Source organism: Maniola jurtina, chromosome 4 (genome assembly GCF_905333055.1).
Source record: "Maniola jurtina chromosome 4, ilManJurt1.1, whole genome shotgun sequence".
Taxonomy (NCBI): Eukaryota; Metazoa; Arthropoda; class Insecta; order Lepidoptera; family Nymphalidae; genus Maniola; species Maniola jurtina.
In genome coordinates, this window is record NC_060032.1 from 286,400 (window position 1) to 312,306 (window position 25,907).

General features: G+C 37.8%; 2 protein-coding genes across 2 annotated transcripts in view; both read left to right on the forward strand.

The window, feature by feature from the left end:
- The first annotated feature begins 72 nt into the window (after positions 1-72).
- On the forward strand, positions 73-3,943 carry LOC123864904 (60S ribosomal protein L35a). The gene is made up of 4 exons (XM_045905648.1): positions 73-189; positions 414-640; positions 2,875-3,105; positions 3,884-3,943. Exons 2-4 carry the CDS (start codon positions 416-418, stop codon positions 3,905-3,907), a joined length of 480 nt encoding a protein of 159 aa, XP_045761604.1. The 5' UTR covers positions 73-189; positions 414-415; the 3' UTR covers positions 3,908-3,943.
- Positions 3,944-25,519: 21,576 nt separating this feature from the next.
- Positions 25,520-25,907, forward strand: part of LOC123864217 — a 99,439-nt gene continuing 99,051 nt past the window's right edge. The window contains exon 1 of the mRNA XM_045904495.1: positions 25,520-25,567. The gene's annotated coding sequence lies outside the window, so the exon portion shown is untranslated. The remainder of the gene's footprint in view (positions 25,568-25,907) is intronic.

Genomic DNA, 25,907 nt, shown 5'->3' on the forward strand with positions numbered 1-25,907 from the left:
TACCTAACTAGTCTTAATAATAATCATTATTATAAATACCTAAGACCAATAGATCATAAATCATAAAATCATTCTTCAAAACTGTCATCAGTCAGGTTCAAATCAGGTCCAATTAGAGTACGGCTCCTATGAATTAAAAAGTGGCAACACGAATTCTTTCTTTCACTTCAACAAGAAAAACAGTGTTCGGTTAGTTTCTAAAATTGAGATTTTTTAAATAAAAGCTTTTATAAACTTTAAATACTAGTCAAGCAATCAGTGCAATTAATTTTAAATTAATTTTATTTAGTAATAAATGGTGGATGGATGTCAGAAACTAAGATAACTCGAGATTAGTTTTAAGTTAGCTGTCAACATAACCTCAACAATACGTGCCGATTGTGTTTATAAAGTGGTTTATGATTGGGTTTAAGGCATGAGTGACGCTGCGCCGTCGACCGCGCCCAAGGCGAAGGCGCCTAAAAGCAAAGCTCCCAAGGAGAAGGCTGCTAAGGCGGCCCCCGCAGCACCCGCGGAACCCCCGAAGGCCATCCGCAAAGTGTCCTCAAAGGCCCGGCACGGCAGGCTGTACGCCAAGGCTGTCTTCTCAGGATACAGACGTGGTCTGCGCAACCAACATGAAAACACAGCTCTTTTAAAGGTTTGTAATTTTGAGGTTATGTTTCAGTATACTTTCGTTTTTGTAATTTCGCTCTGTTGCACTTGCACCTTTGTGAAAATGTTATTTGGTAAAAATATACGAATTTTCTGGGGAAACAAATAATAGTAGTAAACAAAACTTTAACATATTGAGGTTCATGTTAGTTTAGAACTAGAAAACAGTCAGCCTAACCCAATGACTTTCTAAGCATGGACACATCACGGCATACAACACAAGAGCCCAAATATGGCACACGTTTCTAAATTCACCTTATGTAGCTTCAACTGCTCCATTTATACATTCCCGCTAACATTCAAGTCCTGTAAACTAACCTCAGTGATTAAGCCGCAATGTAAATCGATAAGCACTCGAAGCTGAATAAGGTGATTTTAGAAGCAAACTTGAACAAAAAATGGAATGGAGTAGTGTAGCACTATTAATTTTTGTTATTTCTTTGAGACATTTTTCGATTTTGTAAATATGAAACTATTATACTATATCTATACTATATAACTATTATACTATATCTATACTATATAACTATTATACCATATATGCTCGTGCTGATTCACTGACTGACTGACTGACTGACTCATTTGATCACCTCTTTGTATGTTTTTTTTACCGATAGTTTCGTATAGAGGACAAAAAATGATTCGGAGGAAAAATATGGATAGAGCTGATGATTGAGGATTTCGGTGAGGAGCACGGCCAGGGTATTGAAGATAGGTGGGGGGTGCTCGAACAAATGTCACTCAGAACTTCATCCAATAGACAGGGAGCTGAAAAATAAAACCAAAATGGCGGATTCAATATGGCGACCATACAAATTTCGCCGGTGTCTATCTCGAAGATTATAAAAGATGGGAGAGTGGTTTCTTGGCAAAAAATGATCAGGACCCGAAATTCAACTTGATGAGCAAAAAAATTGCGGTCCGCTTGCGGGCCGCGAACTCACGCGCCCTACTAGTTATATGTATATGGTTTTACGTGGGATGATTTATATTAAAAAAAAATTAAAAGCCCTAGATTGCAATCACACCTGGTAGTAGCGGGCTAACTTGTAGGGGTGGGGTAAAATCCATACCCGTTATAGATGTTTCTATATGGCATCGTACCGGAACGTTAAATCGCTTGGCGGTAGAGTGGTAAGTAGCCACGGCCAAAGGCCTCCCACCAGCCGACCTAAACCAATTAAGAAAATCTCAATCGGCCCAGCCGGGAATCGAACCCGGGATCCTCGTCATACAAATCCACCGCGCTACCACTGCGCACCGGAGGTCGTCAAAATACAATAAAATAAATGTGATACAAAAATGATACAATAATAATAATAATGATACAACAATAAATAATATAGATTTTACATTGAACAAAAAAAAGCTACTCCACAGTTTTGTTTTTCCGACATTCGTGACGCGCCCTTCCATCTGTCTCTTTCCGATGTGCGTGAGAGAAAGGAATGGGAACATTGTAAATAATTTTAGATATTTCTAGTGTTTTCAATGGTTTTACTAAGTATTTTACACTTTTTCGCATGTTATCTTACGTAAATAAAATTAACTTACCGGTGGTAAGTCACACCATATCTTTTCTGCGTCGTTAACGTATTATTTCGGCACTTTTTGATCGCGCATTTAGGCATCTTGACAGCTTAGCAGTCAACATGCGACTAATGAAGAAAGTGTGCTTACACCGAGTATAAGCACACTTACTTGGTCCCTTGTTATGCGCGCCAGTGCGATGTCCATGCTTAGAAAGTCATTGAGCCTAACCTTTTAAAAACGTGAGATTAAATAAACCTGTATGATAAAGTTTTGTTTAACAAATCAAATCAATCAAACATATTTTTTTATTATTAAGCATATTACTTAGTTTAACTGAGATTATTATGTTTATTTTGCCATGAATAAAAGCTCTGTTTTTTACTTACTACATGATATGATTATGATAAAAAACTTACTCATTTTAAAGAAATGCAATTCTGCGGACATTTAGTCTTGCTTCATCTGTGTTACACTGTTTTTTTTTTTTTTTACTGTGAGGTGATTGTGATCATGACATTTTAGCTTTGTAATTTTAGTGCTAACTCAGCCAATATCTAAATGATGCTTTATGACATTTGAAACCTGAACAACTAGTGTTGACAAAATATTCACTGATTGACCAACTTCTATCCCATCTAGAATTTCACAGAGAGATGGAAATACTCAGATTATGTTCACCCATTCCAGGTCGAAGGAGCACGTAATCAGGAAGATGCAATGTTCTACACGGGCAAGAAGTGTGTGTATGTGTACAAAGCTAAGAAGAGGACGCCCATCCCCGGTGGCCCGCGGGGCAAAAAGACCAAGCTGCGGGCTATCTGGGGCAAGGTGACCCGGCCACATGGCAACTCCGGCAGTGTCCGAGCCAGGTTCAAGTCTAACCTCCCCGCTCAGGCCATGGGACACAGAATACGCGTGGTAAGATATAGTTTTATACTAGACTAGGTAATGCCCGCAATTTTGTGTGGATAAAAATTCAAAATTCAATGGATGAAAATTCTTTATTTCAAAATCCTTTGATTTTTTGGGATAAAAAGTAGCCTATGTCACTCTCCCGGTCTAACCATATCCATACAAAAAAAACACACTGAATAGTTGCTCTGTTGCGAAGTGATTGAAGGACAAACCAACAAACAAATACACTTTTGAATTTATAATATGGGTAGTAATTATGCCAGGGACTTTGTCTGTGTCGTTTAGATTTTAAAGTTGTTTAGGTTTTAAAAAATCTTGTGGCAACTTTGATTTTCTAGGAAAAAAAGTAGTCTTATGTCTCCAGGATGCAAGCTGTCTCTGTACCGAGTAGATGATGCCTGCAATTTCGTCCATATGGATTTAGGTTTTTCATAAATCCTGTGGTAGCTCTGGTGTTCTCGAATAAAAAGTAAAAAGTTTCCTGGATTTGAAAGTAACCTATGTCCTTCCCCATGATACAAGCTATTGCAGTACCAAATTTTGTCAAGATCTGTATACATTTATCTTTTAAGTAAGGGAATATTTTCTAAAGCAAATCTTTGAAAATAAAACCATGGAACCTTGGGCTTATTTACAAAAAATGATGTTTTATAGCCAACCCCTTTGCTGTCTATAAATTGAAATTTATTTTATTTTGTTTTTGTAAACTTCACCATTACATGCACCAGAGAAGTGTTTTGTCATAATATTTTACTAACATAAAACATTTTTCTCTTTCCAGATGTTGTATCCATCGAGGATTTAAAAACCTTTGTATATAAGTCTAAAATAAAACAAAATCCAAAAGGTATGTGTTTTATTTTAATGCTGCATCCACACCAATTCAAATAATTTCATAGTTGGTTTCCAGTTCTTTTACTTCATGGCTTAGCTGGAATTACACCACTATTCAAGCATCACCCTGACATTACAAACTTTTGGTGACAAGTGACAACTAAGTCAGAGTGAACTTGAGTGAGGAAACTGTGAAAACTCTTGGTTCAAAGTAGGTATAAAGGTGAGCCTTACAGTGTAATCTGGGGATAAAAAGTAGCCAGTTAAATCTTTAATAAAATAAAAGATTTTTTTAGTAAATATTTTTTAAAGAAAGAAAAAGTAGTACTGATTCACGTCTTTTTCTGACCAATGTAAAACCTAATTTAATTTCGAACTGTCAAACATCTTTCGTGCTCTCTTGCTTCGTCGAGGACAAAGAAACACTTTTGCATTTATAAAATAGGTAGTGATGCTTTATCTGAGAGATAGCTAAATTATATCACGCGGGTGAAGTCGCGGGAAGACCCAGTAATAATATGTATAACAGTAATATTATGTGGTAGGTACCTGGGTATGTATTGATATGTAAAGTGGGTATTGATGTCACGGCGAGCGACGGCGTTATTGTGATAATGGACACGGGATATTGACAGGTATAGTGGAAACGGCTGACATTGATACGAAATCCATAGAAATGTGTTTTCAAACAGACAAGAAAGCGATTTAATAAAAAGGTGTTAAAAATTGAAAGTAGATACAGTTAAAAATACTAATACTCATAGATAAACTTCCGAAAAGCGCATACCTCCGATGAATCTGAAAGCTATAACGTTTTGACCTAATCAAGAATATCAACGAAAATTGGCGCAAAAATAAAGTTCTTAGAAATGTGGGAGTGACGCCCCACAGTTCCTAATCTCCGCTGTACCTACTACACACAGCCCCTAAATAGTCTAAATCGGTTGGAATAGAATGCGCCATTATGCATAGCGGACGAAAAAAGGTTCTCTTTCGTCTACACTAACTTTCACCCACTACTTTATCCCGGAAAATCAAAGAGTTTCCATGGGGGTTTTGAAAACTTCATCATGGGCATCAGCTAGTAAGATATAAATACGTATTCGGTATTTATCGGGACAATGGCTCGGTAGACGCGGCGTGACACGATAACCCACTTGCTACGTGCCAATCAATAGCAGAAATGCAACTACGTACGTACCTATAGCGTAGCTGTAAAATACCTGTATGATTCCTACTTAATAAGATTTGACGCGAAGCATGAAAGCCTAATGGGTTTTTTATTCCGATACAAGTTGGCCCTTGATTACGATCTCACGTGGTGGTAAGTGACGATGCGTCTAAGATGCAAGTTTCATTAAACTACTACCACTGATTGGTTTCTACCGATCGTACCGGAACATTAAAATCGCTTGGCGGCACGACTTTCGTCGGGCGATCCGGGGTTCGATTCCCAGCGTGCACCTCTAACTTTTCGGAGTTGGGTGCTTTTTACTTTAACTGTGAAGAAAAACATCGTGAGGAAACCTCAATACCTGAGAGTTCGCCATCATGTTCTCAAAAGTATGCGAAGTGCGCCAATCCTCCCTTGGTCAGCGTGGTATGACCAATGCTAACACCCTTCACATTCTGAGAGGAGACCCATGCTCAGTAGTGAGCCAGCGATGGGTTGGTCATGATGATGATTTGACGACCTGTTGAAAATTAAGCTTTTTATTTTCGTGTTCGGGTGTTTATAATTAAAATATGTAGTGTTTGACTTTGATGTTAACAATAAAGAAAGAAAAAAAATCAATCATCCCAAAGCCTTTGAAAATTCCGACTTGCTTCCTTTTCGCTCAAAGTGAACTGTGGCAATATTGCGATCATAGAAATATTGTTCTGTGATGGCGATCGACAGGTGGGCAAGTGGGTATACATGAATAAATAGCACTCGTGCAGATCGATACTCCCGTAAGTGGGTTTCCGTGTCACAGCAGCACCCGCGCCTGAAGCTCCGGCCATTGTCTATTAATGAGTAGATATAAGAGCTTATCTGCCCGTTGCCTATAAAAAAGCGATACACTCATGTTAATCTCCCCTGTACTTTAAGTTGTGGTTATTACATTGCTTTGATTGGCTGGATTTATGGTAGGTGTTCTTGCTATAATTACTGTGGTCTACACGAAGACCATTTGTTTGATAAATTTGTCAATTTTCGGTACGCTCGGTAACTAGTCGGTGGGCGCAGATGTCATTGACCCGATCCAAAACGCTAAAGAGAGTGCGAGCGAAAACACTCGCATGACACTGCGCGTGAGAAAATGAAAAAGAACCATAGTTAAATTATACCCAACAATCGTTTGCTACATTTCACAGAAAGCGAAAATTCATTTACCGTGAAAAACCACCTGTGAAATAATCAATATTCGATTAATTCTAATCAAAATTCCTAGTTAATGTAGCAATAGACTGTAAGCGCGAAAAATCGTCTGTGAAATCGCTGGAAAATATTCCGGAAAACACTCCTGTAGGTGCAAGCTGTTTTTATCGAAAGTCACGTGCATTGGCCCCGTGATTTGTAACAAGCAGGTAACCAGGCACGTGGGCTCGCAATATCTATGCAATTTAATCTTATTTATTAGTTATAATTATGTAGTCTGAAATGAAAAGTAAGTACAGAAAGATATATAATAATTTATTCGTTAAATAACCAGTATAATATAATGTACTTAGCTAAATGTCTTTGATCGCATCACTTGTTATAATAGTCGGTGTCCAGCCAAGTATAGTATAGGTTGGGTATATGTTCATATCACATCATATTATTACATGCCTGTCGGCAAGCGATTAGCACTTATTGTTATTATCAATTGCACGATCCGATCCGTGAACGAAGAAGACTTGATTTTATGGAGAACTCTCAGGCATGTATAGGTTTCCTCGCGATGTTTTCCTTCACCGCTAAAGCTAGTTAGTAATCATTAAAACGCACATAACTCCGAAAAGTTTATTATTTTAACGTCTCGAACATTAAGTTTTCCTTTACTTTACTTTGGTTTAATGTAACAATAATTATTATTTTCTACTTTACTTTGGTTTAGTATACCTATCTAGGTAGGTACTTAACGATTATTTTACAAAAATTAACTAGCAACTTGAATCTCGAAACTTTTTCGCAGTTATTTTGTAATTACGTACTTACCTACTCCTCAAGAAAATGTTTTAATTTAAATTAAGAAGGTAACTGCCCCCTGGGTTTAGAATTGCCGCCTCAATTCCGTGGAGGTCAAGTAGATCGCCTTGCAAATGGACTCTGAAATTGAGTCCACATCGGCCTTGGGCCCTTCGATGTCCTTGCGTAGGCAGACGAAGGTCCGACCGTGAATAAAATGGCACGATACTGTTATCTGAGATAATCAGATAGACTTAACCTTCAATTTCCTTGTAACTAACCATGTAAATTAGCCTACATTCGATAATTTTTGTTAATTACAGTTTTTCTCTCACCTTGCGCTTATTTTGAGAAAAACAGCCCTTGCCATGAAATACTTACCTATCAGGGGGCACGGCAGTGCCCCCGCCAAGACGAGCCAAACGGCGGCCGGGGCGCTACGTAGTACCTTTTTCTCGAAGTGTTTCGCCGTATTTTCGACCCGTCATAACTTCGGTCTGGATGACGCTAGAAAGCTGAAATTTTCAGTATAAGGTGTCCTCAGCAAATTTACCAAATATACTAAGTATCAAATATCTAGCTTTTATGGTTACAAATTTATTGATACCTAAAATACGCCGTTTTCGTCCCTCACTGATGATCATCACAATTCATAGTCTGTAATTCTAGGGTACTTCCAGAAGTCCTAGAAGGCTGAAATTTGGTATGTAGACTAGAAATTGCATACAAACTACAGGAAAATTAAGAAATTGGCAATGCCCCCCCTCTACGCCTCTTATGAGAAAAGCAAATCTGCAAATTCTGTCGCTAGAATTCTGATATTTTCAGGATAAGATGTCCTTGGCAAATTGATTAAACTCATTGAGTATCAATTGTCTAGCTTTTATAGTTTCAGATTTATTGACAGTCAAAACTTCTAGTCTGTAATTCTAGGGTACTTCCCGAAGTCCTAGAAGGCTGAAATTTGGTATGTAGACTAGAAATTGCATACAAACTACAGGAAAATTAAGAAATTGGCAATGCCCCCCCTCTACGACTCTTATGAGTAAAGCAAATCTGTAAATTCTGTCGCTAGAATGCTGATATTTTCAGGATAAGATGTCCTTGGCAAATTGATTAAACTCATTGAGTATCAATTGTCTAGCTTTTATAGTTTCAGATTTATTGACAGTCAAACTTCTAGTCTGTAATTCTAGGGTACTTCCCGAAGTCCTAGAAGGCTGAAATTTGGTATGTAGACTAGAAATTGCATACAAACAACAGGAAAATTAAGAAATTGGCAATGCCCCCCTCTACGACTCTTATGGGAAAAGCAAATCTGTAAATTCTGTCGGTAGAATGCTGATATTTTCAGGATAAGATGTCCTTGGCAAATTGATTAAACGCATTGAGTATCAATTGTCTAGCTTTTATAGTTTCAGATTTATTGACAGTCAAAACTTCTACTAGTCTGTAATTCTAGGGTACTTCCCGAAGTCTTAGAAGGCTGAAATTTGGTGTGTAGACTAGAAATTGCATACAAACTACAGGAAAATTAAGAAATTGGCAATGCCCCTCCTCTACGCCTCTTATGAGTAAAGCAAATCTGTAAATTCTGTCGCTAGAATGCTGATATTTTCAGGAGAAGATGTCTTTGGCAGATTGATTAAATGCATTGAGTATCAATTGTCTAGCTTTTATAGTTTCAGATTTATTGACAGTCAAAATTTCTAGTCTGTAATTCTAGGGTAATTCCCGAAGTCCTAGAAGGCTGAAATTTGGTGTGTAGACTAGAAATTGCATACAAACTACAGAAAAATTGAGAAATTGGAATTTTCCCCCCTCTACGCCTCTTATGAGAAAAGCAAATCTGTAAATTCTGTCGCTAGAATGCTGATATTTTCAGGATAAGATGTCCTTGGCAAATTGATTAAACGCATTGAGTATCAATTGTCTAGCTTTTATAGTTTCAGATTTATTGACAGTCAAAACTTCTAGTCTGTAATTCTAGGGTACTTCCCGAAGTCCTAGAAGACTGAAATTTGGCATTAAGTACAAATTTCAAGAATTATCAACAACAGATAAATTAAGAAATCGGGTCCCCCTTCATCCCCTCGTATATGAGATGCATATCTGTAAAATTTGTTGCTCGAATACTAAAGTTTACATGATAAGATGTCCGTGGCAGATTTATCAAACGTACCAAGTATCTGTGTTTCCTGAAGTCCTAAAAGACTGAAATTTGGTATATCTGCTTCAAAATTGATTTGCAAGATTCCACCCGAACAAATATACTTACATACGAGTACATTGCAAGTTGAATAAAAGCTTTTAAAAAAAGAGGTAACGATAGAGAGTGGGCCATGAAAATGATGTACCTACAAGAAATAGATCCAAAAAAAATTTAGGGCACCTGCCAAAAAGAAATGAAATCCCACCAAAAACATTTCATGTAAAAAGTTAGCCAAGACTCACAAGTTCATAATGTTTTCACTGTTAAAAAGTTATGAGATCTCTAGTAGAGCCAAGCCCCTAGCTGATCTTAGATTTGTGCTGGCCATGGGACCTATCCCAAGTCCAAAGTAATATAGCTCTTAAATGTTCTTGACTATATCACATTTATAACAATAAATAACAAATCACTCTACTTACAAGCTCTGATTCTACAAACCCTATATCTTGGTAAAAAAAGTACGGTTTGGCCGTTTAATAACTTTTAACGTTTAATATGTTATGTCATGTAATAGTTTTACGAACATTAAACGGCCAAGCCGTACTTTTTTTACCAAGATATAGGGTTTGTAGAATCAGAGCTTGTAAGTAGAGTGATTTGTTATTTATTGTTATAAATGTGATATAGTCAAGAACATTTAAGAGCTATATTACTTTGGACTTGGGATAGGTCCCATGGCCAGCACAAATCTAAGATCAGCTAGGGGCTTGGCTCTACTAGAGATCTCATAACTTTTTAACAGTGAAAACATTATGAACTTGTGAGTCTTGGCTAACTTTTTACATGAAATGTTTTTGGTGGGATTGTAATTTTCAGTAAGTACCTACCTAATTCGATGTCCATCATTGAACTATATTACTATAGTAGTAATACCTCAATGATGTCCATATCCTCTTTAAGATTCCGTATTCAAAGGGTGCCAACCATTGAGGTATTACTACATGGTGCCAACGCTTTCCGTCCGTCCGTCTGTCTGTATGTCTGTCTGTCTATCTGTCTGTACGTCAGCGAGCTGTATCTCATGACGATATCGCACAGCGTAACTGTCTCCGCTGTTGAAACGACGAAACGTTACATAGGAAAGGGTCTCTCTACGAAGCAGAAATCTCTAAGGTTCGATACGCAATATTTTATTAATTAACAGCAAAATAAGTACCTACCTACCTACCTATACTTGTAAGTAGGTACAGCATATGTTAGTCGAATAAAATAGATTTTTATTCGGCAAATAATTTACCACTGGTTCGGAATGCCGTTCCTACCGAGAAGAACCGGCAAGAAACTCGGCGGTTGCTCTTTTCAATTGTTCAATTTACAATAATATTCCATACTATACAAGCAATTGCAGCCCCGCGCATCGCTGGAGCGAGCGTGGCTCACCTTCTCTAGAATCGGTAGTAGGTCTTTAAACCTTAACCTGCCTCCAGTCCTTACGTGTACACGTTCAACATCGCATGTTGGTATTTCAGTTGGAGTTCCTCGCGTGCGCCAAGTTCACCAGATAGAGTTTTGATACTACGCCGTATGAAGCACTGATTTTGGAGTAATTATTACATAAATCATAACGAGATTTGCAATTATTATGTGTATTTATTTTTGCGAAAGGAATAAATATAGGTACTGTACCTACCAAAGTATTATTTAGTCTTAGATAATACTCACATAGGTAATTATTACTTTTGAAAATTATTCTGGTAGACAGATACCTAGGTTATTCATCTATTTCAGCAATTTGCTTCATCCGTGTGGATTTGGCCGTGGGAACTCTTTTGATTTTTCGGTACGAAACATAACCTACGTTACTCTCCAGTTTAACTATACCTACCCATGCAAAAATCAAATCAACTCATTGCTCTGTAGCGGCGTGATTCAAAAACAAACCAACACACTTTCGCATTTATAATATGGGTAGTGATCATACTACTTACCTATTACTACTGAGCAGCTATTCTTACCTGAGAGTTTACCTAAGCTTTTCTACCTCTACGCACAAAGGACATTTAGGTATTTTAGGAAAGGACATTTCAGACAGCTATTCCATAATATCACTGTTCTGTCACCAACATCCGAAACTGAACCCACATCTCATCAACGTCAACTTCACATCCGCAAGGCTGCACCGCGACCGTATCAACAAAACTACCCTTGCAATATGTACCTACCTACCTACTTATATACGTAGCAATCAGAAATAGATGACGGACAAACTTTATACTATCTCTATGCGGACAAAGGTATATGAGTGACATATTTTATCTGTCTATCAACCTGCATACGCTACAGAGTATAATAGACCCTTTCCTGAGAGGAAAAGCCTCCTTCCGCTACCTTACAGCCCGTTTCAACGGGACTCTACTACAGCCTCCGCCCTGCACTGTGTGTGCGTCCGTCTGTCTGTCAGCGGGCTGTATCTCGTGAACCGTATTAGATAGAGTTGAAATGTCCACAGAATGTGTATTTTTATTGCCGCTATAACAACAGAAATAGTTTTATTTATAAAAAAATTCAAAATAGCCGCCATGAAAATTGAAAAAAATTAAAAAGCGTTACGATACTGCGGAACCTTTCGTGTGCGAGTTCGAATTGCACTTGATCGATTCTTAATTTAATGTTCTTTTTGGACCATATTTTATAACTACTTTATAATTATTGCAATTCGCTCCAGCAATGCGCAGGAATCTTTGAAAAGAGCAACCGCCGAGTTTCTTGCTGGTTCTTCGCGGTAGGAAAGGCATTCCGAACCAGTCGTAGATGCTTTTGACGATTCAAAAGAACTTGTAAAAGTCTAATTGAATAAAAATATTTTAAATTTGAATTTGAATTTGAATTATAATATTATGATCGGCTCTATCTAATAGAATCTTCAAACTTAGGTAACTACCTACCTAGTTACTTCCTTATATATCACAATATCTTAGATTTTGTGGAAATATCTTTCGCGTGGGAGCTAAGATCAGTTTCAGACTTCAGTGTAAACAAACCACTCTTCTGGTATTAAGTTTAATTTAGAGGCAGTAATTTCGTGCAAATAATGTATCTTCACGTTAGCAAATAATAGGATTTTTCCGGTCGTTAGCCATTAGCTAAACCTAAATAACCTACCTCGTACAGCCGTAAACGCAATAGGTAAATAACCGCAACTTTATTATCATGTGTAAGAATCATATAATACAGATTTTCACAAATGTTAAAAATACTTAAATATAAAAATTATAGAACAAAAATATCATCCAAATCACTGTAACGAGGCAGGGTAAGGCAGGGGCAGGGCAAGTCAGGTCGTGCATGGAGTACTGCAGTCACCTCTACGATGGCTCTGCTAAGTACCAACTAGCGGCTCTGGATGCCGTTGACCGTCGAGCTAGGAGACTCATTGGCGAAGACTCTCCTTTGTTGGCGAAACTTCAAAGTCTCGATCACCGCCGTAAGGTCGCCGGCTTATCGGTGTTTTATAGGATATATTTCGGAGAGTGTGCACAGGAACTTTTCGATCTTGTCCCTCCTTCACCATTCTACCACCGCACCGCAAGACGTCGGGCGAGTTTCCATCCTTATGTCGTCGACATTCCATCTACACGCACGAAACGTTTTGCGTCTTCATTCCTCATACGCATGGCTAAGGTTTGGAATACTCTCCCGCGATCTGTGTTTCCTACCAATTACAATCCGGGTATCTTTAAAACAAGAGTGAATAGGCACCTTCTAGGTAAACGCGTCCCATCTTAGACCACATCATCACTTTCCATCAGGTGTGATTGTGGTCAAGCGCTTGCCTATAGTGAAAAAAAAAAAAAAAAAAAAAAAAAAAAAAAAGGGTGCCCAGAACGCTGGCTGCGTTACCTCGTTGAATGGCCAGACTAATATGCTGACCAAGGTAACTGCCAGATTTCCGGTCACCCGTGGACTCCACAAGACGGGATGACAGGTCCTTAAAAAAGGATCTGGTATCCTCGCCCCACGAACCCATGGTCTCCACTCCAAAAGGCACAAATATGAAATTATTTTCTATATTTTCATATTTGCGCCTCTTGGCCCTTTCTGCCTTAGTGGCCTTAGTGTAAGAATCATTGATTTTGAAAGAGCCACTCTGAGACAAGAATAAAGATTGGTTTATCTAAATATGTATATAATATTATCTCATACTTCATATAGACTTCAGTAACCACAAACGCTAAAACTTAAAAAATAATTTAATTTATTACCGAATATAATAATATTACGTACTAGCTGATACCCGCAGCTTCGCCCGCGTGGATTGGTCAGATCCCCTGCAGCATCAGGATTGAGGAGTTGGACTCCAAATTTTTTGTGAAACAATGTCCCAAAGTTCCTCTATCGATTAAAAAAGAAATGACGCAAATCGGTTCAGAAATCTCGGAGATTTCGGTGTAGGTACATAGGTAGGAAAACACAACTCCCTTTCTGAAAGTCGGTTAAAAAGTAGCCTATGTTACTCCCTGGTCAATTCTCTACTTGTCTATGAAAATCCCGTCAAATTCGGTTCAGCCATTCCCAAGATTAGCCTTTTCAAACAGACAGACAGACAGACAGACAGACAGACAGACAAAAATTTTAAAAACGTGTGATTCAGTGTTGGTGTCGTTCAAATAACCATATGACCTTTATATGCGGTAGTTATTTCGAAATTACAGACAGACACTCCAATTTTATTTATTAGTATAGATACAAGAGTTACTTAGATAATGCAGTTCTAGGTATAATAGTAGAATAGAATAGAATAGATTTTTATTCAAATAAACTTTCACAAGTGCTTTAGAATCGTCAAATAACCACTGGTTCGGAATACCGTTCCTACCGAGAAGAACCAGCAAGAAACTCGGCGGTTGCTCTTTTCAATTGTTCAATTTACAATAATATTTTTTTTTGGAACCGGTGCCAATTTATAAGCTACACGAACCGTGCAGTACTATTCTTTATGTTGTTTTGGACCCCCACATTGGCACTCTGGAATAGTATGCAAATGATCACTTACAGTAAGTATGAATTGTTTCGGCTAGCAAGAAATAGGTAGGTACTCAGGTATTTGTGGGTGGGGCACTCATGAACAGATCCGTTAGAGTTCGTTGCAGAGCAAACAAGTCCTACGCATCATTAAATTGCTCCTGGAGATGATTCGTTGTAAGATGTTCTAAAAATAACTACGAGTAGGATTTCGGTACAACATGATTTTGTGAGGCGTTTTAAAAAATTTTTAACCGACTTCCGAAAAGGAGGAGATTCTGAATTCGGTGCGGTTTTTCTATGTATCTAAGTATGTACCTACCTACACCGTTGGTTAAATGTTGAGAATAATCATAATTTTTTTCAAAAACCGATCTCCAAATCCACTACAAAAAAAAGATTAAAAAAAATCTGATCATCCCAATTCCCAACCCCATGCAGTCTTATCCGTTTTATCTATCCTACCCAATGACTTTCTAAGCAAGGACATCGCACTGGCGCGCATAACAAGGGACCAAGTAAGTGTGCTTATACTCGGTGTAAGCACACTTTCTTCATTAGTCGCATGTTGACTGCAAAGATGTCAAGACGCCTAAATGCGCGATCAAGAAATGCCAAAATAATACGTTAACGACGCAGAAAAGAGATGGTGTGACTTACCACCGGTAAGTTAATTTTATTTACGTAAGATAACATGCGAAAAAGTGTAAAATATTTAGTAAAACCATTGAAAACACTAGAAATATCTAAAATTATTTACAATGTTCCCATTCCTTTCTCTCACGCACATCGGAAAGAGACAGATGGAAGGGCGCGTCACGAATGTCGGAAAAACAAAACTGTGGAGTAGCTTTTTTTTGTTCAATGTAAAATCTATTGGCCATTATTGTATCACATTTATTTTATTACTAGTTGTGCCCGCGACTTCGTTCGCGTGGAATAGCTCTCAGCGCGCTTTATATAGCCACGGACGCTCAGGCGCGAGGCGTGTATCTGTACGTTAAAAATGTTCGCCGTGATTCTTTAAATTGACATAACTTTTTTATTTATGAACCGATTGACATGAAATAAACACTAAATGTTAAGTGAAGCTTACTACAATATATTAGTGACAACCGTATCTAAATCGAATAAGCCGTTTCTGATATTAGCGTGCACAAACACACAGACAAAGAGACAAAAAAAAATTAATTACAATTTCGGGTTCGGCATCGATAAAAAAAAAGTAGCAGGGGTTGTTATTATTAACAACCCCTGCTACTTTTTTTTATATATTTCCATTGTACAGACACCACTTTTGTACAATTTTATTATATGTATAGATAGATCTTTTGACGACCTCCAGTGCGCAGTGGTAACGCGGTGGATTTGTATGACGAGGGTCCCGGGTTCGATTCCCGGCTGGGCCGATTGAGATTTTCTTAATTGGTTTAGGTTGGCTGGTGGGAGGCCTTTGGCCATCTTGATTCAAGGCCCATCTTGAATCCGCCATTTTGATTTTATTTTTCAGCTCCCTGTCAATTGGATGAAGTTCTGTGTGACATTTGTTCGAGCACCCCCCACCTATCTTCAATACCCTGGCCGTGCTCCTCACCGAAATCCTCAATCATCAGCTCTATCCATATTTTTCCTCCGAATCATTTTTTGTCCTCTATACGAAACCATCGGTAAAAAAAAAACATACAAAATTTTACAGAAGAGGTGATCAAATGAGTCAGTCAGTCAGTCAGTCAGTCAGTCAGTGAATCAGCACGAGCAGAATAGTATATAGTATAAATATAGTATAATAGTTTCATATTTACAAAAACGAAAAATCTCTCAAAGAAATAACAAAAATTAATAGTGCTACACTACTCCATTCCATTTTTTGTTCAAGTTTGCTTCTAAAATCACCTTATTCAGCTTCGAGTGCAATAATCGATTTACATTGCGGCTTAATCACTGAGGTTAGTTTACAGGACTTGAATGTTAGCGGGAATGTATAAATGGAGCAGTTGAAGCTACATAAGGTGAATTTAGAAACGTGTGCCATGTCTGGGCTCTTGTGTTGTATGCCACGATGTATCCATGCTTAGAAAGTCATTGATCCTACCCCTAGACCATTTTCGTGAAGAAGAAAGTCGGTCAGTCCGGTCCGTCGTTATATTGTGCTTTCATAAACTATGTAACTCAGTATTCTATGATATCACTAGATTTGTTTAAAGATATGGTCATATTGAGTTGTCCTTTTAACCCGTTTAGGCCATTTCGCTGCGACATATGTACACATCTATTTACGAGTATCATGCAAAGCTACAAAATACATCTATCAGAAGAGGCAATAATAAAACTGCAAAATATCAGCGGTATTGATCTTGATCATAATTCCTAGTTAATTTAGCAAACGAATGTATACGAAAATTGAAAAATCACTCTCACTGAAAAATCGCCTGTGAAATCATTGTGAAGAAAAATAGTGATTTCACCAAATGAAAATGATTTAAAATAGCAATCATGCCCATCGCTAGAAAAGGAAGGAACTCAGGCCGAACTGACTGAATAAGGTCGAACTCATTACATGATTGTCACTCGCGTCATAATGTGCACCAGATATTTTGTCGTCTACTACGACGTAGTTTTTTTTTAAAACACCGAGTAGCCTACTCGGTGTTTATCATCAAGAGTAGGTCGTCTTTTTACCCGACTACGGAAAAGCCAAAGGAAAAGTTATGATTTTAGCAGTCTATGTGTTCAACCGTACACTACACTTTAATTTTATCAAATTTTCCGAAATTTCCCTTTGGAATATTTTATTATTTGTTGTTATAGCGGCACGATTTGAAAATTTCAACTCTCTACCTATTACGGTTCACGAGATACAGTCCACTGACAGACAGACGAACGGACTGACAGCGGAGGCTTAGTAATAGGGTCCCGTTGACATCCTTCGGGACCCTGAAAAACTTATTGAAAGCACGCAATAAATATTTAGGTACCTACACCTGCGTTGCACAATAAACGTAAAGAATAGGATTTTCCAGCGAAGTAATTTTTTCCAATGAACAAAATTGTTTTGTTGTGATGATACTTAAAACTTACTTAGCTACTGTACTTATACTTTCAATTTTCATTCATTTATTCACTTATGTCGTTAGTACTTATTTTTTAAATTAAAATTAACATACTTATCTCAACTCAAGCATACCTTTTTTCCTGCCATCAGCCACGAGGGAGCAAAGTGGTTATATCGGACTCCTACCGGCTAAAAACCTCACGAAGTTCCATCCCACCGCCGCGCTGACGACGGAGCACAAGGGACCGACAAGGCGACAACTTCTCGTTACTTCGCCAGCGGATGTGCGGCGCAGCAGACCCACCACTGGGACACTATGTGCCCCCAAACACCGGTAGAGGCATGCTAGAAGAGTTTAGGAACACATTTTTGTTTCTATCTGTCTATCTGTGCTGTATGCATCAAAGATGGACAACTTATTAGCTATTAGGTACCGCAATCCGAGTAGGCATTACCTATTTAATGTATGCGAATTTATGTAAACTTATGACTGCAAGCAAAACGATAGGTTACGTCACAACTTACAATACATTACAACACCGTGTGGTGGGCGTAGAACAGGTCGAATTACGCAGCCTAGTACAGCTAGCCCGCACAGCGAATAAAAATCGCGCGATTTTTTTTTCTGTAACACTTGCAATCATGTAGGGATGCCCACACTGCGATTAAAAATCTTATCTTTGCTGTACCTTTTCTACTCCCTTTACAACCTCTCGCACTGCCAAGGGTCACTGGTAGAGATCTCTTATAGAGATAAGTGCTTCCCTGCCCACTTTTTCTTTCTTTGTATATTTATTGTTACAACTTTATGGTACAAATAAATAAAAATAAAAAAATAAATAAATAAAAATCGCGCGAAAAAATCGTGTGATTTATTTGCACATTTTTTTTTATTTAGAACAAAATACCCAAGTACGGAAGAAACCCTTGGTGCGCGAGGCTGACTCGCACTTGTTGGCCGGTTTTTTTGCGGGTCGCAGAGTTTTTAAAGCGATTTCTAAAAAAACCTCGTCAAATTTTGATCTCGATCTATAGGGAAATCCGCCCCTGAGTACACATAATTATGTAGTGTGAAGAGTGTGAAGTTCCCAGCGAGCTCGGTGCTCGTAAAGTTGATGTTCACGCGGCGTGTGGTCGCCACATCGCCGCTGTAATGTTTCCACTCGAGGGGGAAATTGCTGCTGTCTATAACTTCCTGCCTCCCCTTTGATGACTACGGCATTTGCCTGCTTATTAGAAAACGCTTACGTCTTACCGTCATATGGATACAATGTGCTAGGCCATATCCGTAACATCCAGGAAAGCTGAGGTTAGCACCGATGTGTACCTAGAAGTCCTAGATATAAGTACTACTTAATACCAACAAGATAAAGTTGAAAACTAAAACCCGACTGCGATCGTCTTAATAAACGCTAAATATTATAGTAAAATTGTTTTTATGTCGCTTGGTATATTTTACTATTGTAGTACATTTATATTTATGAATTCAAATTTTCTCCTCTTTCATTTGACACTCCACTCGATACAATTAGCAAAAAAATAATAATTTGGAGACCCCCACTATTTTCATGTAACATCCGTTAGGTATAGCCTATGTCACCCGGACCTTTAAATTCATCGAAATCGGCCCTATAGTTTAGGCGCTGCAGTGGAACACACAGAATCTGGATATAAACATACATACATACATAGACTGCTAAAATCATAACCCTTCCTTTTAGCTTTGCCGCAGTCGGGTAAAAAATAATGAGCCTCGTAGAGTGATATCCGAATGAGGACTTTGTTCAAAACTCCAATGTAACAACCCTGCAAACAGCTGATCGCGAAAATGAACTCGTAAAAAACTTGTGTGAACTCGAAGGACTGTTTGAACGTTTGTCAGGTAACAACGAAAGAATGTGTGGCACAAATTAGGTATAGCATACATCAATTTTTGTTATAAGTATTGTGATTTAGGTATCAAATACGCTGTACATTAAAATATTAAAGAAAGTAGAAACTTTTATTTTTAAAAGCTGTGCCACAAATTACTTACCAGTTATAGTTACGGGCACAGAATATATAATAGTAGGTTCTAACGGGTTATTTTATTAACCCCCGACCCAAAAAGAGCGGTGTTATAAGTTTGACGTCTGTATCTGTTTGTAGCATCGTAGCTCCTTAACTAATGAACCGATTTTAATTTATTTTTTTTGTTTGAAAGGTGGCTTGATCGAGAGTGTTATTAGCTATAATCCAAGAAAATCGGTTCAGCCGTTTGAAAGTTATCAGCTCTTTTCTAGTTAACCTTCACTTGTCGGGAGTGTTATAAATTTTTTATTTACACTTGTCTCGGCTCCTCTAATACTTAAGCATTAAAGTCAAAAGACCTTAAGCAGAAGAAGCGCCGGAATAAACTGTGTCATGTGTTGCCCTACGAGTAGATATACTAGACTGAGTTACCGTAACACAGTTTAAATAAAGCAATATCCTGGATTAAGGACAACTCAATATCAAGGATCAAGGTAAGCGGGTTAATAGCCAATGCAGCTGAGTCCCTTTGAAGTGTACATATATACTAGAAACTGTATATAATTTTAAGGACATTCAGAACTTCATTCATAATTTTTTCAGAACATATTGCCAATAACTCGTAAGTACTGCTGGGTTATCAAACATCGGCAAGTCCTATATCAATAATTTTATCAAACGATTTTCGACGATTTTTTATCATATTTATTATAACTTCACTGACCTCGGCTGTGCTCAGAATTTTTGAAAATCAGTGGGGATCTACGTTATAGGGGGAACCTACTTACACCCAGTAAGTACAAGTCATAATTAAAAAACCGGCCTAGTGCGAGTCAGACTCGCACACTGAGGGTTCCGTACTCGGGTATTTTTCCAAAATTTTGCACGATAAATCAAAAACATAAAAATAAATAAAAAACTGTTTTAGAATGTACAGGTAAAGCCCTTTCATATGATACCCCATTTGGTATAGTTATCTTACTTAGAAAATTGGAACACATTTTTTTCAATGATGTAACTACAAATTCGCGGTTTTCAGATTTATTCCTGTACTTGTGCTATAAGACCTACCTACCTACCAAATTTCATGACTCTAGGTCAACGGGAAGTACCCTATAGGTTTCTTGACAGACACGACAGACAGACAACAAAGTGATCCTATAAGGGTTCCGTTTTTCCTTTTGAGATACGGATCCCTAAAAATGCTAAGCACGAAGAGTATCATGCCAGAAACGAACTAAAAATACTTTTTCACATTTAAAAATGGCGGGAAAATATTTTTTTTTTCATGTTTATAGCTGTCACTCTATAAGTATGACGTAAAGATTCTAACGATACGATACTTCATACATCCAAATCTGTTCAGGCAAATGTTAGAAAATATGAATATCTCTACAATATCCATGATCAAGTTTTCTATAGTTCGCTAAGTAAACACAGGGACTTTACTCAAATCCTCTTAAGGCTAATGCCCACCGCCCACTGCTGTGGTGCGATAGTCTTACACAACTTGAAACTGCTTTCAGGAACTATAAGTTAGATGGATTGCTCGAATGAAACCATTAACACATTGTATCTAGATTTAACTAAGTAATTATATTTAGATTAGACCAATTTTATCTGAATTAAACAACTTTTATCTAGATTAAACAAAATGTTTGCTACACGTGATCCACCCCGGTTTGTTAGGATTTTTCTAAAAAAAACTAAAGTTAGTTTGAGCTGCTCAGTCAGTTTTTACTTTGAAATCAAGTATATACAGTTTCGTATTGATATTGATAGTCATTGATGATATTGATATTATCAAAAAATGTAGCCTATTCATAAAAAAAAGTTTGAAGATAATAATAATTATAATAAAGACTACCTACTTATACGTTCAGCCAAAAAAATCTGCATTGTACGTGTGAAAAACAGGTGTTAATTGTATGTATGTAATATGTACTTTATTGCACCACAAAACTTTGTGATTTGTGAAAAAATTGTGATTTTTACACGTTGAATCCGGCATGTTTAGTCCGGCTATTAAAGCCTCTGCACATGACACGATTTCACGCGCAGTCAACGCTCGTTTTAAACGCAGGTAGATAGCGCTGCAAACGGCATTATGAATGTTTGTGTCACCGTAAAACTGTAAATACGGTTAGATTATAATTTATCCTAATTTATTATACAGCAGCCAAAACCTAAACGCATTCACAGCGCGTTTTATGGCGTCCGCGTCTGGCGCGCTTCAACTACGCGTGAAAATGTTTCCGTGTGCAAATACACTTATATTTCAAGAGATATGTGCGAAAAATATAAAGTACATGTAAATTAGTTGTTTTTCCGGATTGTTACCGGTAAAACATGCCGATAGCGTTCCGGTATAATGTTTCGTAGAAACAGGGATAAGTATAGTACGCCACAGGTCGAGATTTCAATCGGGGTGGACCCACCCCGCACAGCCCCCGCGTTAACCCGGCAATAGAAATACACATTCCGTGAAAATTTCAAATCTCTGCCGTTCTTCGTCCGTCCGTCCGTCTGTCGGTGGACAGGACAGCGCGGAGGCTTAGTAGTAGGGTTCCGTTGGCACTCTTCGAGTACGGAACCCTAAATACAGCTTTCACTGTCTCTAAATGTATTACATGGTATTACATTATGACGAAAACTGGAAACACAACGGATTGGTTGTGTCATGTAACGAGAAAATGAGCCATAATTTGGATTCAGCACCGTGAAATAAGTATAATGTTCGAACTTTACAACACGTGTAAGAATGATTTTATGTCAATTTATTTATTTATTTTTATTTATCAGACCTGCTGACATGTGATGGTGCAGCCTGGATGGAGCGCGCTGATTTTATATTATAACCCTTATTATAAATGCGAAAGTGTGTTTGTTTGTTGGTTTATTAGCAGGTAGGTATATTGATTTGTAGTTTGCATCTATTTCAATCACGTCCCAACGGAACAATGGTTCGACATGATATTTGCATGGTTTACTTTTCCGGCGTGAAGCCAAATTACAGCTTTCTAGTACTAAGAGGCTTTGAGTTAAGTTAGTGACGAAAAAGAAACTTTAAGGGTTCCTTGTTTACTACGGAACCCTAAAATCAATAAAAACTTCGTCGAAAGAGAAAATTGGACCCTTGGATAATCTTACCGCCATCATAAGGCTTATACTTACCTACCACCATAATGTCATATTTGATTAAAAACGTCTTAAAAGAAAACGATCCAGGAAAAAATTCTACCGCAAAAACGATGAGGGAAAATCTTAATGATTTTTTTATAGCTACCCTAAACGTACCCTAATATTTCCTGTTTATGGCGACCACAACGGGGCTTACAATTTTTCCGAAAATATAAACAAAAGCTCAATGACCTCATCTGTGGCAAATTGGGAGTAAAACAAGGGTCAAATATTCAATTTCCGTCACCTTACGTTCATCCTTTATCCTTTAGAGCAAGCACGTCTTTTTGGGGAAGAATATCCATTTAGCTTCAAAAATGATATATTGCTATTGACTTGGAATGTAATTGAGGAACTGACGAACAAAAAAAAACTAATCAAAATACTTTTTTGGGTTCCGAAGTGAACACTTCAATATGTAATCGTATTACTAAGCGTCCACTGCCCATCTGTCCGTCGCGTCGATACGGCTGTACGGCTGTACGGGCGTACAGAGTCTGTACAGACGCCCGCTCGTTCGTCCGTCCGTCCATCCGACTGTCGGTGAGCGGGCTGTATCTCCTGAACCAGAATAGGTAGAGAGTTAAAATTTTTACAGAATGTGTATTTCCATTGCCGCTATAACAACAAAATAATGAAAATTTCAAAATAACCGGAAAACCAAAAAAAAAAACTTATGATTTCTTTCTTATGATTCAAATAACCCTATGTTATATTATTATTACAACTAATAAGGGTTTTCAATAAGTTTACGTTATATTATTCGTTAAAAAACATTTGCAAAGTATAAATTCCACGCGGGTAAAGCCCTGGTAACTACCAGAAAAATATAATATCGAGAAAATTAAGTTTAATACGTACAATCACTGACATGGACATATTTGTACAAGTACTCTAGAAGGCATGTGTCGTAGAACGATGAGTTACTTTTTGTAGCGATTCCAAGCGCCCCCACCGAGCGAACCGGGAATTAAAATTGACACTTTGTCAACTCAAAAAAGTAAACAATCCTACTTAATATTATAAATGCGAAAGTGTGTCTGTCTGTCTGTCTGTCTGCTACCTTTTCACGGCCTAAAAGTTTAACCGATTCTGACGAAAGGTACAGGATTAGCTTATATCCTGGGGACGGACATAGGCTACTTTTTATTCCGGAAAATCAAAGAGTTCCCACTGGTTTCCTAAAAACCCATCCGCTTAACCGATTTGTATGAAATTTGGTACCGAGGTAGCTTGCGTCCCTGTAATTGACATAAGCAATCATCCTCCTACGCGGGCATCCTCTAGTACTAGATATGATGACAGTTATTTCTACACTAACATTAAGTTCCAAGTACCTACACTCAGTATGACGCTCACGGCTAAAATGGCGAAAACTAAATTGATTCAAAACAGATCGGCAATCGCAGGTCCAGCGTACTTAACTATTCGTATTAGTAGAGGTCATAGGTACAGCTCAAATGAAATCTCGCCATGTCGTTGACGCTCAATAAAACTTGATTGAAACATCGAAAGCTTTACAACGTTGATAGAATAAACGAAATGTAAGTGAATTCAGAAAAGTTTCCAGCTAATTCCAAGAGCGTCCATTTTACGACCATTGCTTTCATTGAATTAGGTATCTACCTATGTGCTTTATGTACCGTAAAGTGGAGTTATGTGATTTATAGTGTAAACTAAGACTAGAGAAAAATTCAGATGGAACCTTCATTAAATATCATAATCAACCCATTTCTGGCCCACTACTGAGTGCATGTCTCCCGACCTCTTGACTAGGGGCCGACATCTTAACCTCTAGGCAATTACCGCTCTCGAATTCTCCATACTAATATTTTGCATTTATAAATGCGAAAGTGTGTCTGTCTGTCTGCTAGCTTTTCACGGCTCGTCCATTTAACCGCACATAACTTCGAAAAGTTAGAGGTGCATGCCCGGTATCGAATACCGACCTCCCATAGGCTAACATTGCTCTCACCTTCACCAATAAACCCATTTATATTATAATAAATAATCTTTCTTTTCAAATAACATTTATGCATGTGATATCTACCCATGCGGGTCATAAAATCTGATAATAATATTGAAATATATTTGATAGTTTCTTAGTAGTTACACATGGTTAATAGTCGATAACGATAGGCAGGATGAAAATGCAATGCAATGTGTCAAGACGTCTGATTCGGTAATCGGCTTCTTAATTCGAATTTGGCTTCTCCTCGCATGTTTCATCATTAGGTACGTATAGTTTTGTTGGTCTATCTTATTGATTTAGTCTATGATTTTAAAATAGAGAGCGAATTTCGTCCACGAATTTCATTTTTATTTTAGAGTGAATACCGTTTTACTATAATATCGTTTTTGACAAAGATATATGGTACTGGTAGGTACTGCTATCCGATCTTTATGATATTTTGACGAAGGTCAACGTTCACATACAATTTTTAATATTTATTCGAAAATAGCGCATCAGTAGACCTTTTAGAGTAGAGTCGTCAAAAGCATCTACCACTGGTTCGGAATGCCTTTCCTACAGAGAACCAGTAAGAAACTCGGCGGTTGCACTGTTCAAAGATTTGAGATACAATTATATTATTCCATGTATAAAAGTAGGTGATTGAAGTCCCGCGCATTGTTGGAGCGAGCTACAGGTCAAATCCTCGCTTTTTTATCATTTATTGTACTTAATCTTCGATTGTATAATATGCCGAAAGCAATTGTAAGTATCGCGTTATGGTAATAACAAGTACCGTTATTACCACATAAGGGCAACCCTCGTGCCCTGCCGCTGAAGCCTGAAGGCTGGGCCAGACTGTTTTAAACAAGCCCTCCACATCGGTCTCCAACGGCGGTTTACAACAGTGTGAAACCGCGTGTTGTATTGTAAACCACCGTTGGAGACCGATGTGGAGGGCTTGTTTAAAACAGTCTGGCCCAGCCTTCAAAGCTTTAGGTTTTCAGTAAGCTGTAAGCTTCAGTATGCGCGGGCCGTGGCCTGAAACAGGTCGTCTCACGGCAAAGCGCGTTCCGTTTTCGCGAACAAGTTTGTTTTATTTACCCCCTGGTGAGTGTATTGCTCCTTTCAATATTAGCCTTAGATCTTTTACTACGCGGGTATAATACTGTGTCAAGAAAAAAAGCTTCGTAGGCGGTATTGAAAATAAGCTTTTGAATTTGTAAAAGGAATTTTTTTTGGTGTTTTTATAATAATGGAAAAGCAAAAAAAAAGTATTTCAATATTCTTACGCAGCTGCGTTGGATCTAGGCTTAAAATTAAAAAAATCTAAATCATTTATGTACTTATTTCATGTACTTAGCATGCTCTGTAACTCTACCACTGCGACCGGTTCGGAATGCTTGTCTATCAGTTTTTTTTTTTAGTTGAAGTAAGGACTGGAAATAAT

Bases quoted from the DNA above. Each gene is read 5' to 3' on its own strand.
- LOC123864904 (XM_045905648.1), top strand. From the start codon at position 416: ATGAGTGACGCTGCGCCGTCGACCGCGCCCAAGGCGAAGGCGCCTAAA. The intron at 641-2,874 runs GTTTGTAATTTT...CACCCATTCCAG, and splicing joins AAAACACAGCTCTTTTAAAG to GTCGAAGGAGCACGTAATCA. The intron at 3,106-3,883 runs GTAAGATATAGT...TTCTCTTTCCAG, and splicing joins TGGGACACAGAATACGCGTG to ATGTTGTATCCATCGAGGAT.